The sequence below is a fragment of the Rattus norvegicus genome, chromosome 9 (genome assembly GCF_021556685.1).
Source record: "Rattus norvegicus strain SHRSP/BbbUtx chromosome 9, alternate assembly SHRSP_T2T, whole genome shotgun sequence".
Classification (NCBI taxonomy): domain Eukaryota; kingdom Metazoa; phylum Chordata; class Mammalia; order Rodentia; family Muridae; genus Rattus; species Rattus norvegicus.
This window is the reverse complement of record NC_141542.1, coordinates 19,687,434-19,699,951: the sequence shown is the minus strand read 5'-3', so window position 1 is coordinate 19,699,951 and position 12,518 is coordinate 19,687,434. Positions and strand designations below refer to the sequence as shown.

The window sequence follows — 12,518 nt, the reverse complement described above, 5'->3', positions numbered from 1 at the left end:
TGCAGATAATTCATATAATCCATTTACAAAACGTTATATAGTGTCATATGGGAAATCAATTTCATCATAAAATAAACCTGCTTTTCTCTTTTCATTGGTTGCTCTTAGTTAACATTTTCATACACATATATAATTTATTCTGATTATTCTCTCCCCCACATCGTCTCATCCCCTCCCCTATGACTTAAACTTATACAGTCTTCTAAATTTAGGCTTTACAAATTTAGGATTTCTCTTTTATTTATTATAAATGTATATCCCTTTACTTTTCCATCTACATTTTATTATATCTTAATAAGAAACCCATTCTGTCATTCGCATTATCTCAGTGTTTGGTAGGAGACATTCACATTCTTCAGTAGCTTGTCATCAGTGCAAGAAATGACCTCGAGGTCTCTCTCTCTCTCTCTCTCTCTCTCTCTCTCTCTCTCTCTCTCTGGCGCTGTCTGTCTCTGTCTCCCTCTCCGTCTTTCTCTGTCTCTCTGTCTCTCTGTCTCTCTGTCTCTCTGTCTCTCTCTCCATCCCCTCCCCAATTGTTTTGTTTTCTAATACAAGGTCTCACACTTTAGTCTAGCATTGAACTCTAGACAATCCACCTACCTCAGCCTTGTGAGTGTCGGGATTCCAGGCATACACCATGTTGCCCAGTGATTTTTGTGACTCTCGTACATCCCTTTACCATTTCTGAATTATTTTTAATATTGCTGTGACCCTTTTCTAGCTTCTAGATGTAGATACATTAACTGATTAGAAGGTTTTATCTTTAAAGATTTATTTATTTCTGTACATGAACACTCTGTTTGCGAGTGTGCCTGAATGTCAGAAGAGAGCTTCAGACATAAGAGGGCTTTGGATCCCACTACAGATAGATGTCGGTCACCATGTGGTTGCTGGGAATTGAACTTGGGAGCACTGGAGAAGCAGCGCTCTTAACCACCAAGCCATCTCTCCAGCCTGATAAAAAAGATTTTAAATTTCATTCTTTTCGTGTTTGTTTGCAATCTTTCTTCTTGACAACACTGTAATGGAATGTCCAAATGGTGATTAGTGGCGGTTGGTAGAAGGAGCCATATGTGTGATGCTGCCATATGTGTGAGGGGCTGGCAACAAGGTGCAGAGCCAAGACCATGGCCCCGTGTCCTGAGGCTCGCCTGCTGGACATGGGCTCTGAAGCACCATCAGGATGCCTTCAGGTGAGGAAAGGTGGTGGTGGCTTGCGCCCTGCTGAGCCAGCCTAGGAGAGTGGCAACCACAATCACAATGTCCAAGCCTCCAGCCTGGGGCAGCGCGAAGCTCCGGAGGCAATGGCCTCGGGTAGGTCACGGTGGTCCCGGGGCCCCCAGAAGCCGCCCTGGGCCACCGCAGAGCCCTGAGGGGGGACTGACGGGCCTGGGCGGAGCCCGGAGCTCCACACCACAGGCCTCGCCATGTCCCGCCTCCCGGTGTTGCCTGCACCGCGGAGTGGGCACCCGTGTCCTTCCCACCCCGACCCTCGACCGCGCCCGAGCCGGGCCTCAGGGCACGCGGAGCTCGTGGGTGAGCGCGTGGCCTGAGGGGGCGGGGCGCTCGCGTTATATTTGGCGCCCGCAGCAGCGCGTGTTCCTGGGCGAGTTTTCCTTCCGCAGGTGCCAGCAGCCGGGGCGCCGCCGCCCAAGCTGACTCCTCTCTCTCCCTCTCCAACCACGGCAGGGCCCAGAGGTGAATCTGCCTGCACGATGTCCTCCTTGCTGGAGGGGAGCTCTTCGCAGGCGCCACATCGTGAACAAAAAGAGAATGAAGAAAAGAAAAGAAAAAGCAGAAGAAGCGGCCAGGGAAGCGGGCCTTAGCGGCTTTGGGGGTCAGCTCGGTCACCAGAGGGCGCGCTATGACAGTGGAGGGGTTTCCAACGGAGACTGCAGCCTCGCAGTGTCCAGGGACGAACCCCAGGCATGCCCTGCCAGGGGACCTGGAGGCGTGGTGCTCGCGCTGACCCCTAGACCAACCTCCGGTCTGGTCCCCAGGGACAGCAAGCAGCAAGCAGGGCGGGCTGCACCGCCAGAGCAGCAGAATCATGGTAGGTAGGAAACCCGAGTCCCTCCTTGGGCTGGTTCTGGCCCTGCCCCCCGCCCCTGGCCCCCTGCCCTGGGAAAGCAGTGGCAGAAGGAGGCAATGCAAAGTGAGCCCATTGGGTAGGGGAAGGGAGGGTTCAGGGATGTATGGAGAGCAGAAGCAGGGATTTGAAAGCCCATGGCATTGAGAAAGAATGGAGAGGTAATCTGAGTGTGCTGTTAAAGGACGGGGATCGTGGGAAAATATTTTCTTAAAACCTCAGGCAATGAATGTATTATTTAATAGATTTTTTCTGATCTACTTTGAAATTGGTTGCCCCTTGCAAGAGATTGTAATTGGAGGATGTTAAATACCCTCCTTCAATTACTTGGAGAAAGGGAACATGAACAGAGGTTTCCTCTTTTTTAGCCTCCAAAGCTCTGAGAGATTACAGTTCTGCATAATTTAATTCTTTCCTGCCTGCTATGAGCAGGCCTCCAGATCAGCAAGTTCCTTTGGAACGGTTTTGCTTGTTTTTATTTATTTTCCATGGTGCTGATTAGAAAGCCATGAATTATTTTGTGAATTTTAAATTTCAAGAGGTGACACCCAGAGTTTATGGTGGTTTCCTTCAAACACTGCAGTGTAGTTGCAGCATAAAAAAATACTTCTTGTGACAAGAAGTGGAAAAAGAAAGTTGATGAGGTAAGAAAAGTAGAGCCTTGAGCCAGATCAACCATTTGGCTTCCTCAAATATGGAGCAAGCATGGAATGTGGCTTTTTCAGAATCGAAGGGGTTTTTAGGATAGGACAGTGAATACTGTGTGGTGCTAACCTGTCCCTTTTGTGGCTGACAACCCTTAGGAGACAGGTCAGAATGTGCCAACGGCACAGAGTGGGCACTGGTGGTATTTGAACTCAGAAGTGCTCAGGAACTGTGAAAGTTTGTCTGTTATCACCCTGGAGCCATCTAGTGAAATAGACTACTGTGATGCTGTGTAAGAGGCCGTTGTGAGGACTGGAGAGATGGCTCAGTGGGTAAGAGCACCAAGTGTTCTTCCAGAGGTCCTGAGTTCAAATCCCAGCAACCACATGGTGGCTCACAACCATCTGTAATGAGTACTGATGCCCTCTTCTGTTGTGTCTGAAGACAGCTGCATTGTCTCACATATAAATAAATAAATTTTACAAAAGATTATCATCTACTGCAGTTTCTATGTGGACAGAGCACAGTTGAAGGGCTTAAAGATCAAGTACATTGCCTGTCTTTAAAGATCAAGTGTATCACCTAACTTTCAAACAGAGAAATGTAGTGTCTTTTTGCTGCTTGTGTAGCTTTTAGTGGTTTTTTCTCCTAGTACGTCGTTTGTTTCCATGATAGTTGTTTTCAAGTATATATGATTATCGCTCCTATTTGCAGAGCTATTCAATATTTTCATTGGATAAACATTTGTGGTGAATTTACATTGTGATATCAGTAAAAGGCTATGTGAAAATTTTAGAGAATATACGGGTTTGGGTAATTTTAATAACCTTTGCCCTCAAGTGGTGGCCTGTTTTCACATTGAAAAGACTGGAATTCATTACCATCCATAGCAGGATTGATAGGGAAGCGAAATGGACAGTGACAGTGTTGTTCTCTTTGACAGTTGTGGGAGCCAAGAAAGAAGTGTGACTTGCTTTTTGTGACTTACAAAATCAAGACTGAGTATCATTACGGTAGAAGCCCATGGCAAAAATGATGAAGTTTTCAGAAATCACCAGTTAAAGAAATGGTGGTTTTGCTTATATTGAATTCTGAGTTTCAAAGTTATGTTTCATTTTTCTTTATTCCTTACTGAGGCTTTTTATTGTTTTTATTTACCATTACACCCTTAGATGCACAGTACTAGGATCATAGTAGGTGCTCAATAAATCACTGACCATCGGGGAGGAGGAATGATAAGAAAGTATGTATTTTCTGTAAGTTCTGTTAGTTTTGGTTGACCAGTCATAGCTTGGTATCTTGTCCAACATAAGACAACTTGACAGAACCCCCTTTCTGGCCATTATGTTCAACTTATTTTACTATTATTCATTCTTGAAAATCATGGAAGTAGTGTGGAAAATTGATTTTACCTGCAGTATAGCAAAAAACAGCAGTCTAGATAGGTAAGCAGTTATGTTTCTCCATGAGCTGATGTCTTAAAACATCTAGATTTAGGAATTTAGTGTTGTGTTTTCTAAACATACATCATAAAGCATAGAGATAACATCGTAATAGAATAAAGGAATCTTTTGATTTAGCACCAAATTCCATAAAGCAGTGACTACTGCACAGTTCTCTTGGCCATATGAATACCCGAAATTATATTTCACTCTTTTAAAGAAATAATGAAAGAACTTAAGGTTAAGCAAAGCCCATGGGAAAAGTTTGCTGTGGTGTTTTTCTTTGGTTTCTTGTGCTCTTTCTAGAGAATGACTTTAAGAAGTCAGGGTGGTCAGGTGGTCAGTGTGGTCAGGCAGTCATGAGCAGATGGTTAAGTGATGTGCTAGGTCCCCATAGGCCAGTGAGCCCAGCTGAAGAGGACAGGCTAGCCAGTGAGCCTGACTGAAGAGCAGAGGCTAGCCAGTGAGCCTGACTGAAGAGCAGAGGCTACCCAGTGAGCCTGACTGAAGAGCAGAGGCTACCCAGTGAGCCTGACTGAAGAGCAGAGGCTAGCCAGTGAGCCTGACTGAAGAGCAGAGGCTAGACAGTGAGCCTGACTGAAGAGCAGAGGCTAGACAGTGAGCCTGACTGAACAGCAGAGGCTAGTCAGTGAGCCAGGCTGAAGAGCAGAGGCTAGACAGTGAGCCTGACTGAAGAGCAGAGGCTAGCCAGTGAGCCTGACTGAAGAGCAGAGGCTAGCCAGTGAGCCCAGCTGAAGAGGAGAGTCTAGCCAGTGAGCCTGACTGAAGAGCACAGGCTGGACAGTGAGCCAGGGTGAAGAGCAGAGGCTAGCCAGTGAGCCTGACTGAAGAGCAGAGGCTAGCCAGTGAGCCTGACTGAAGAGCAGAGGCTAGCCAGTGAGCCTGACTGAAGAGCAGAAGCTAGTCAGGGAACCTGACTGAAGAGCAGAGGCTAGCCAGTGAGCCTGACTGAAGAGCAGAGGCTAGCCAGTGAGCCTGACTGAAGAGCAGAGTCTAGCCAGTGAGCCTGACTGAAGAGCAGAGGCTAAACAGTGAGCCTGACTGAAGAGCAGAGGCTAGCCAGTGAGCCTGACTGAAGAGCAGAGGCTAGCCAGTGAGCCTGACTGAAGAGCAGAGGCTAGCCAGGGAACCTGACTGAAGAGCAGAGGCTAGCCAGTGAGGCTGACTGAAGAGCAGAGGCTAGTCAGTGAGCCTGACTGAAGAGCAGAGGCTAGACAGTGAGCCTGACTGAATAGCAGAGGCTAGTCAGTGAGCCAGGCTGAAGAGCAGAGGCTAGCCAGTGAGCCTGACTGAAGAGCAGAGGCTAGCCAGTGAGCCTGACTGAAGAGCAGAGGCTAGCCACTGAGCCAGGCTGAAGGATGAAGAGCAGTGATTTTAACGTTTATTTCTAAGTTCTTCAGTTTTCCTAAAAGACAAAAGTTTGCCTCCATAAAGTTTGACTTAGAAGGTTCTCCTTGCTCTCTTCTTCTTATCTCCTGTTCTCTTGCTCTTATGACACAATAATTTCCTTACTCTCATTGCCTTACTCTCAACGCTATGCCTTTACTTCTAAGTTCTTCTTGAGTTCTGTTCTCTTCAGTTCAGTTCTGTCTAAAAAGCTTTCTCTCTCTTTGTCCTCAGCATTTGTATATCTTTCTGAACACAGCATCACATGGTGAAAAGGTCACCACAAGTTTGCACAGGAATTCAAATCATAAGTTGGATAATCAGTTTAGGACAGGGAATGTTTACATGCATATCCATGAAGAGTAATCATCAGGATAAACCGTCACCATCTGTCACTGGCTCTGCACATTCATGGAGAGTTAAAAGCTGTAATTTTTATGAGAAAAGAATAAGTGAAATTGCCTATAGGCAAATCCAGTCAATTATTTATGTTCAGTCCATGCACCTATACTAAATCATTAGTTCTCTTTTTATGAACCTTGGTTAATTGGTTTATACCCTCTTAGGATGGGCTGTAATTTGTAGATCCTGCTTGGTATTGCAGAAGCAATTCACTCATGACACTTTAAGAATAGAAGAGATTTCAATGCAATTTTGATTACCAGAGAAAACATAATAGCAGTCCTATTATAAAAGCTTAAAATTACTAATCTAATTTTAGGAATTCTTATACAACCATCATTAGGAATTAAGAAATCAACTATTTGTCTACACATCATCAGGCCAACACAATACAACTTCGTTGCTCTGTGGTGATATGCTCAAAAGAGTGGCGTAAAGAGCATGACAAATACAGAAGCAGATACTTGCAGCCAACCATTTAGCTGAAAACAGGGTCCCAAATGGAGAAGTAAGAGAAAGGATTGAGGGAGCTGAAGGGGTTTACAGCCCCATAAGAACAACACTAAGAAACAGCCAGAGCTCCCAGGGCCTAAACCACCATCCAAAGAGTACACATGGACAGACCCATGGCTACAGCTGCATGTGTAGAAGAGGATGGCCTTCTTGGGTACAAATGGGAGGAGAAGCCCTTGGTCGTGTCAAGGCTTGATGCCCCAGTGTAGGGGAAACCAGAACAGGGAGGCAGGTAGGCCTGGGTGTTTGGGTGGGTGGTAACACCCTCACAGTAGAAGGGGGAGGCACGTTATAAGGGGTTTTGTGGATGGGAAACCAGGAAAAGGGTTAACATTTGAAATGTAACAAAAGCCCTCTCTGGGGATGGACTGCTGCTAAGGTGCTCTGAGACCCTACTTCCCTGCTGCCTCCCTTTGATCTCTACTGTGGTGCAAGGTGTTGGCCTGGGAGTCCCCATGGGCTGCTGCTGGCCCTGGTCCTGGTGTTCAGGGCCAAGAGCATGATGATCAAGGAGCACATGGTTTATCCCGATTCAGAGCTGGGCAAGTGGCCACCAGAGGACTAGCACAGCTTCCTGTACGATCATGAGGTCTTCCTGGGTAAGGAGAACTCCAAGACCTTTGATAGCTTAGCCTGGACGAGAGCAGGAGAGGCTGGGGAAAATTGTTGATCCAATTGACAGTGGCTTATGCTCTAAGATCAAGAATCAACAAATGTGATCTCATAAAACTGCAAAGCTTCTGTAAGGCAAAGGACACTGTGGTTAGGACAAAACAGCAACGAACACATTGTGAAAAGATCTTTACCAATCCTACAACAGATAGAGGCCTTATATCCAAAATACACAAAGAACTCAAGAAGTTAGACCGCAGGGAGACAAATAACCCTATTAAAAATGGGGTTCAGAGCTAAACAAAGAATTCACAGCTGAGGAATGTCGAATGTCTGAGAAACACCTAAAGAAATGTTCAAAATCTTTAGTCATAACGGAAATGCAAATCAAAACAACCCTGAGATTTCACCTCACACCAGTGAGAATGGCTAAGATCAAAAACTCAGGTGACAGCAGATGCTGGTGAGGATGCGGAGAAAGAGGAACACTCCTCCGTTGTTGGAGGGATTGCAGACTGGTACAACCATTCTGGAAATCAGTCTGGAGGTTCCTCAGAAAATTGGACACTGCCTGAGGATCCAGCTATACGTCTCTTGGTCATATACCCAAAAGATGCCCCAACATATAAAAAAGACACGTGCCCCACTATGTTCATAGCAGCCTTATTTATAATAGCCAGAAGCTGGAAAGAACCCAGATGCCCTTCAACAGAGGAATGGATACAGAAAATGTGGTACATCTACACAATGGAATATTACTCAGCTATCAAAAACAATGTCTTTATGAAATTCGTAGGCAAATAGAATGAACGAGAAAATATCCTCCTGAGTGAGTTAACCCAATCACAGAAAAACACACATGGTATGCACTCATTGATAAGTGTCTATTAGTCCAAATGCTTGAATTACCCTAGATGTCTAGAAGAAATGAAACTCAAGATGGATGATTAAAATGTGAATGCTTCACTCCTTCTTTAAAAGGGGAACAAGAATACACTTGGCAGGGAATAGAGAGGCAAAGATTAAAACAGACATAGAAGGAACACCCATTCAGAGCCTGCCCCACATATGGCCCATGCATATACAGCCATCCAGTTAGACAAGATGGATGAAGCAAAGAAGTGCAGGGTGACAGGAGCCGGATGTAGATCTCTCCCAAGAGACACAGCCAGAATACAACAAACACAGAGGTGAATGCCAGCAGCAAACCACTGAATTGAGAATAGGACCCCCGTTGAAGGAATTAGAGAAAGAACTGGAAGAGCTTGAAGGGGCTCGAGACCCCATATGTACAACAATGCCAAGCAACCAGAGCTTCCAGGGACTAAGCCACTACCTAAAGACTATACATGGACTGACCCTGGACTCTGACCTCATAGGTAGCAATGAATATCCTAGTAAGAGCACCAGTGGAAGGGGAACCCCTGGGTCCTGCTAAGACTGAACCCCCAGTGAACTAGATTGTTGAGGGGAGGGCAGAAACGGGGGGGGGGAGGATGGGGAGGGGAACACCCATAAAGAAGGGGAGGGGGGGGGTATGTTTGCCCGGAAACCGGGAAACAGAATAACACTCGAAATGTATATAAGAAATACACAAGTTAATAAAAAAATAAAATAAAGTACATAGCATGTGAAAAAAAAAGAAATAGCCATTGTAAAGAATTTGTAAAAAGCAAAGCAGTGGAGCAGAGTGGATGCTGTGTGTCAAGTCCCTCTGCTGTCCATCTCTGGGACCAAGTATGCATCAGATCAGTGACAGGAATGGGGTGCTGAGAGCCTGGAGCAAAGGGATGCTGGCTGCATGGCCACATTTGAACAGCGCTAAAGCAGGACTAAATGCTAAGAAAACAAGCAATATGCAAACCATGTAAATTTTAATGTCCTCCAGAAAGGCAAAACCACAATAGTTTTACTGTTTGTCAAGCTGCTTGTGTCACCAAACTTCTAATATTGGTAAGGATGTGGAAAACTCTTGTGATGCAAACCAGCTGCCAATAAGAAGAGCAACCACTGTCCTGACCAAGGTGACCTGGATGCTGTCAAATAGGCCGAGGCAGCCTGGACAGCCATCAGAGTATGTTTAACACACAGATATCTGTCATTTCAAAAGGGGGAAAATGAAGCCTGACTTTTCCCCCCTTTAAGCAAAAGCAAGAATACTAAAGCATTGAGGATTACAAATAAAAATATGCCAAGAAACTTCATAGAATATGCATTTCTCTTGTGTGTGCTACTGAGTGTGTGTGTGTTTTGTATGTGTTTTGTGTGTGTTTTGTGTGTGTGTGTATGTGTGTGTGCTTGTGTGTGTGAGTGTCTGTGTGTCTGTGTGTGTATGTGTGTGAGTGTGTGTGTATATGTGAGTGTGTGTGTATGCATGTGAGTGTGTGTGTTTTGTGTGTGTGTGCGTGTGTGAGTGTGTGTGTGTGTGTGTGTATCTGTGTGCACTAATGCTTCAATTATCTGCTATGGTGAATATTGTCCCCAACTCAATTATGAAGGTTAGTATTAAGCTTTGAGTAGTATGTGGAGAGTGGTCACAAAGAATAATTAGGAGTCCTCTTCTGTTAAGTTGTCTGAGACTCCCAAATGCTGCATGCTGTGAGTGGGCCTCACGTCTCAGCACACTAACGCTATTAAGTACATTGCCTCTGTTTTTCTTAAACATTTGTATGAAAACCTTTAATAATTTTTTCTCCCATTCATTTTTTTGGGAGGCACAAGGGTCTTTGTTTGGTTTTTGGTTTTTTTGGTTTTTTTTGTTTGTTTGTTTATTGCTTATTTTAGGTCCACAGGATTTTCTGTACCCTTTGAGGAAGTCCTAGACTTAGGACACTGGATCTGTATACTTTAGGGAATTAACCAGTTCACTGAGCACACTGTTCATTTGTTTGGTTTCTGTTTTTCTTTTGAGATCTCACTGTGGGAGCAGAGGAAGCCCTGAGGAAGTGCAGCCCTAACTGGATGTGTGTTGTAAACATGATATGACCATGCCATGGACCCAAAGCCATTTATCAGTGGGGAAAAGGCAAAGGCCCCCATGCCCCTTGAGGCTCAGAGACATGCCAAAGCCTTCTCAGGATGGCATTGATAGTGTGTGCAGAAAAAGTCTACTCTACCTTTCTCCCTGGCCCCATCTGTATATTTACAGCCTGAAGACTGCTCCTACTGAGATTAGCTAAATCTGCCCCTTGTCAGTTACATATGCATAGTCCTCCCCTCCTTGTTTATCTGCATGTAATGCCCACCTCCTTGTTTCCCTGTGCAACAGCCCTGCTTCCTGGCCAACTCTATATAATAAACATGCTGAGCTTCTGGGATGCTGCATTTTCTCCAGCTCACGGACCCAGCCTTCCCCATGTATGTGTGTCCAATGTCATTCTTCATTTCCTCCTCACTCCTGGTCAGGCCCAAGTCCCTGGAGCCACACAAAGGACTTGGCAATCTCAGTCTGCTCCACTTCGAAGTGAAATCTAAAGCACACAGTGGGTTCAGCTCCCTCTCAAGTGTCTTTGGTGAGGGGTGGGGTGGGTGTGAGACCAGTTACATTATGACTATTGCAGAAGAGTAAAGGATTCACAGTTTGCTTTTGGTGAAGGTGAGCTCCCCAAGAGGCTCTCATTGCCAACGATTTCCCAAGTCACTTCTAGGAGGTCAAATGACTCCTAGGTGAGTCTTTGGTTACACTGCTTCAGTTTTCTGTGGCTACACTGTCCAAATGGCACCCACTGGTCTCACATGGCTATTTGAGATGAACTGAACTAAGAACTAAAAATCTGCCTCTTTAGTCACAGCAGGCAAACCAGGAGGCAAACAGCCAGCCAGAATCCATAGCCAGAAACACTGCAGATATAGACTATTTTATCATCTAGAAATTTCTCCTGGACAGCAGTGGTCTAGGTTCCTGGTGTCTGGTTTTTCCTTCAGGGAGAGTTACTTGCTGTACTACTATCCAAAGGTTTATTTTTAAAGCAACTTTACCAAAATATGACTTACTCACCCCCAAATTAATCCAGTTTAAGTCTACAATGTAATGGTTCCCCATAAATCTACCCGAGTTCGTCTTAGGCCACGGAACAAAAGAACGAGAATGTTTGCAGTTATGTAAAATGGTATGCAACAGTATTGACCACTGCATAATTATACTGCACTACTTTTGAATTCTTCAAAATTCAGGCCTCTTATTGATAGTTGTACAAAAATACATTATCCTAGAGTTGAGAAAATATTATACAGTATTTCATCTGGGCTTTATATTTCATTTAGACTTTAATATTTTTGCATCTTTTGCTAGTATCGTTAGATTCTTTATAAGAGTTTTATTTTTTGGAGTTTTTTCCTTTTTTTTCCTTTTTTTGCCAATCTGGTCCGTATTTGATGCCATTTCAATGTTCTCAGGATTTTGATGAAAATAATACGACAATGAAAAAGTGATACTCATTTTCTTGAGCTATTGACATATGTATATACACACATATGGGAAGTTATGTATACATATTTCTATGCTATACTGTGTAGAATACAATTCTATTATACGTCAACATATACAGTTTGCTGAATATGATTTCTGTGAATGTCATGGTGAAATATTAAGAGCCTGAATAAACATGGACAATATTTGCAGGATGCACATAAAATTGACGATGGTATATAAGCAAAAATGTGAAGTATATCACTTGCAGCTTTCATATCAAATGCACTTTACAATTTTTAATAGATTATAAAAATTTAAATCATTTTACCCAGTTTCTTGATTTTTTTCAAAATGTGTCTCCTGGATGATTTGAATTATATATGCTGCTCAAGATCCTTTTAACAACAGTGACCTAATGCCTTAAATGTGTTTCTGATATTTCCATTCACTTGATCACTGTTCAATAATTGTACCAAGTTGATAACTGTACTTTTTTTTTATCACTTTAAGAATGTAACTTTCATGTGTGTGTATACACTTTTGATCCTAACTCTTTGGAAGTATAGGCAGGTGGATCTCTTTTTTGAGGTCAACCTGGTCTATATAGGAAAACCCTATCTTAAAAAAAAATCAATCAATAAATTAGCAAATAAATAAAAAGAATTTAAAACATTTGTAATTAATATGAACACAACCACATCTTTAATAACAATTGATTTTTTCTTGCAGATAATTCATATAATCAATTTACAAAATGTTACATAGTGTCATATGGGAACTCAATTTCATTGTAAAATAAACCTGCTTTTCTCTTTTAATTGGTTGCTCTTAGTTAACATTTTTATATGCATATGTAATTTATTCTGATTATTCTCTCCCCCACATCGGCACATCCCCTCCCCTAAGACTTCAACATATACAGTCCTCTAAATTTAGGCTTTCCAATGTCTGATTTCTCTTTTAATTATTATACATTACTTTTCCATCTATAGTTTAT

General features: G+C 43.5%; 1 protein-coding gene across 1 annotated transcript in view; it reads left to right on the top strand.

Annotated features, from left to right (window-relative positions):
- Positions 1-1,495: 1,495 nt before the first annotated feature.
- LOC134480478 (uncharacterized) overlaps positions 1,496-12,518 on the top strand; it is a 34,052-nt gene continuing 23,029 nt past the window's right edge. The window contains exons 1-2 of the mRNA XM_087568616.1: positions 1,496-1,536; positions 1,690-2,053. Of these exons, the coding sequence (XP_087424742.1) occupies positions 1,774-2,053 (280 nt within the window). The 5' untranslated portion in view covers positions 1,496-1,536; positions 1,690-1,773. The remainder of the gene's footprint in view (positions 1,537-1,689; positions 2,054-12,518) is intronic.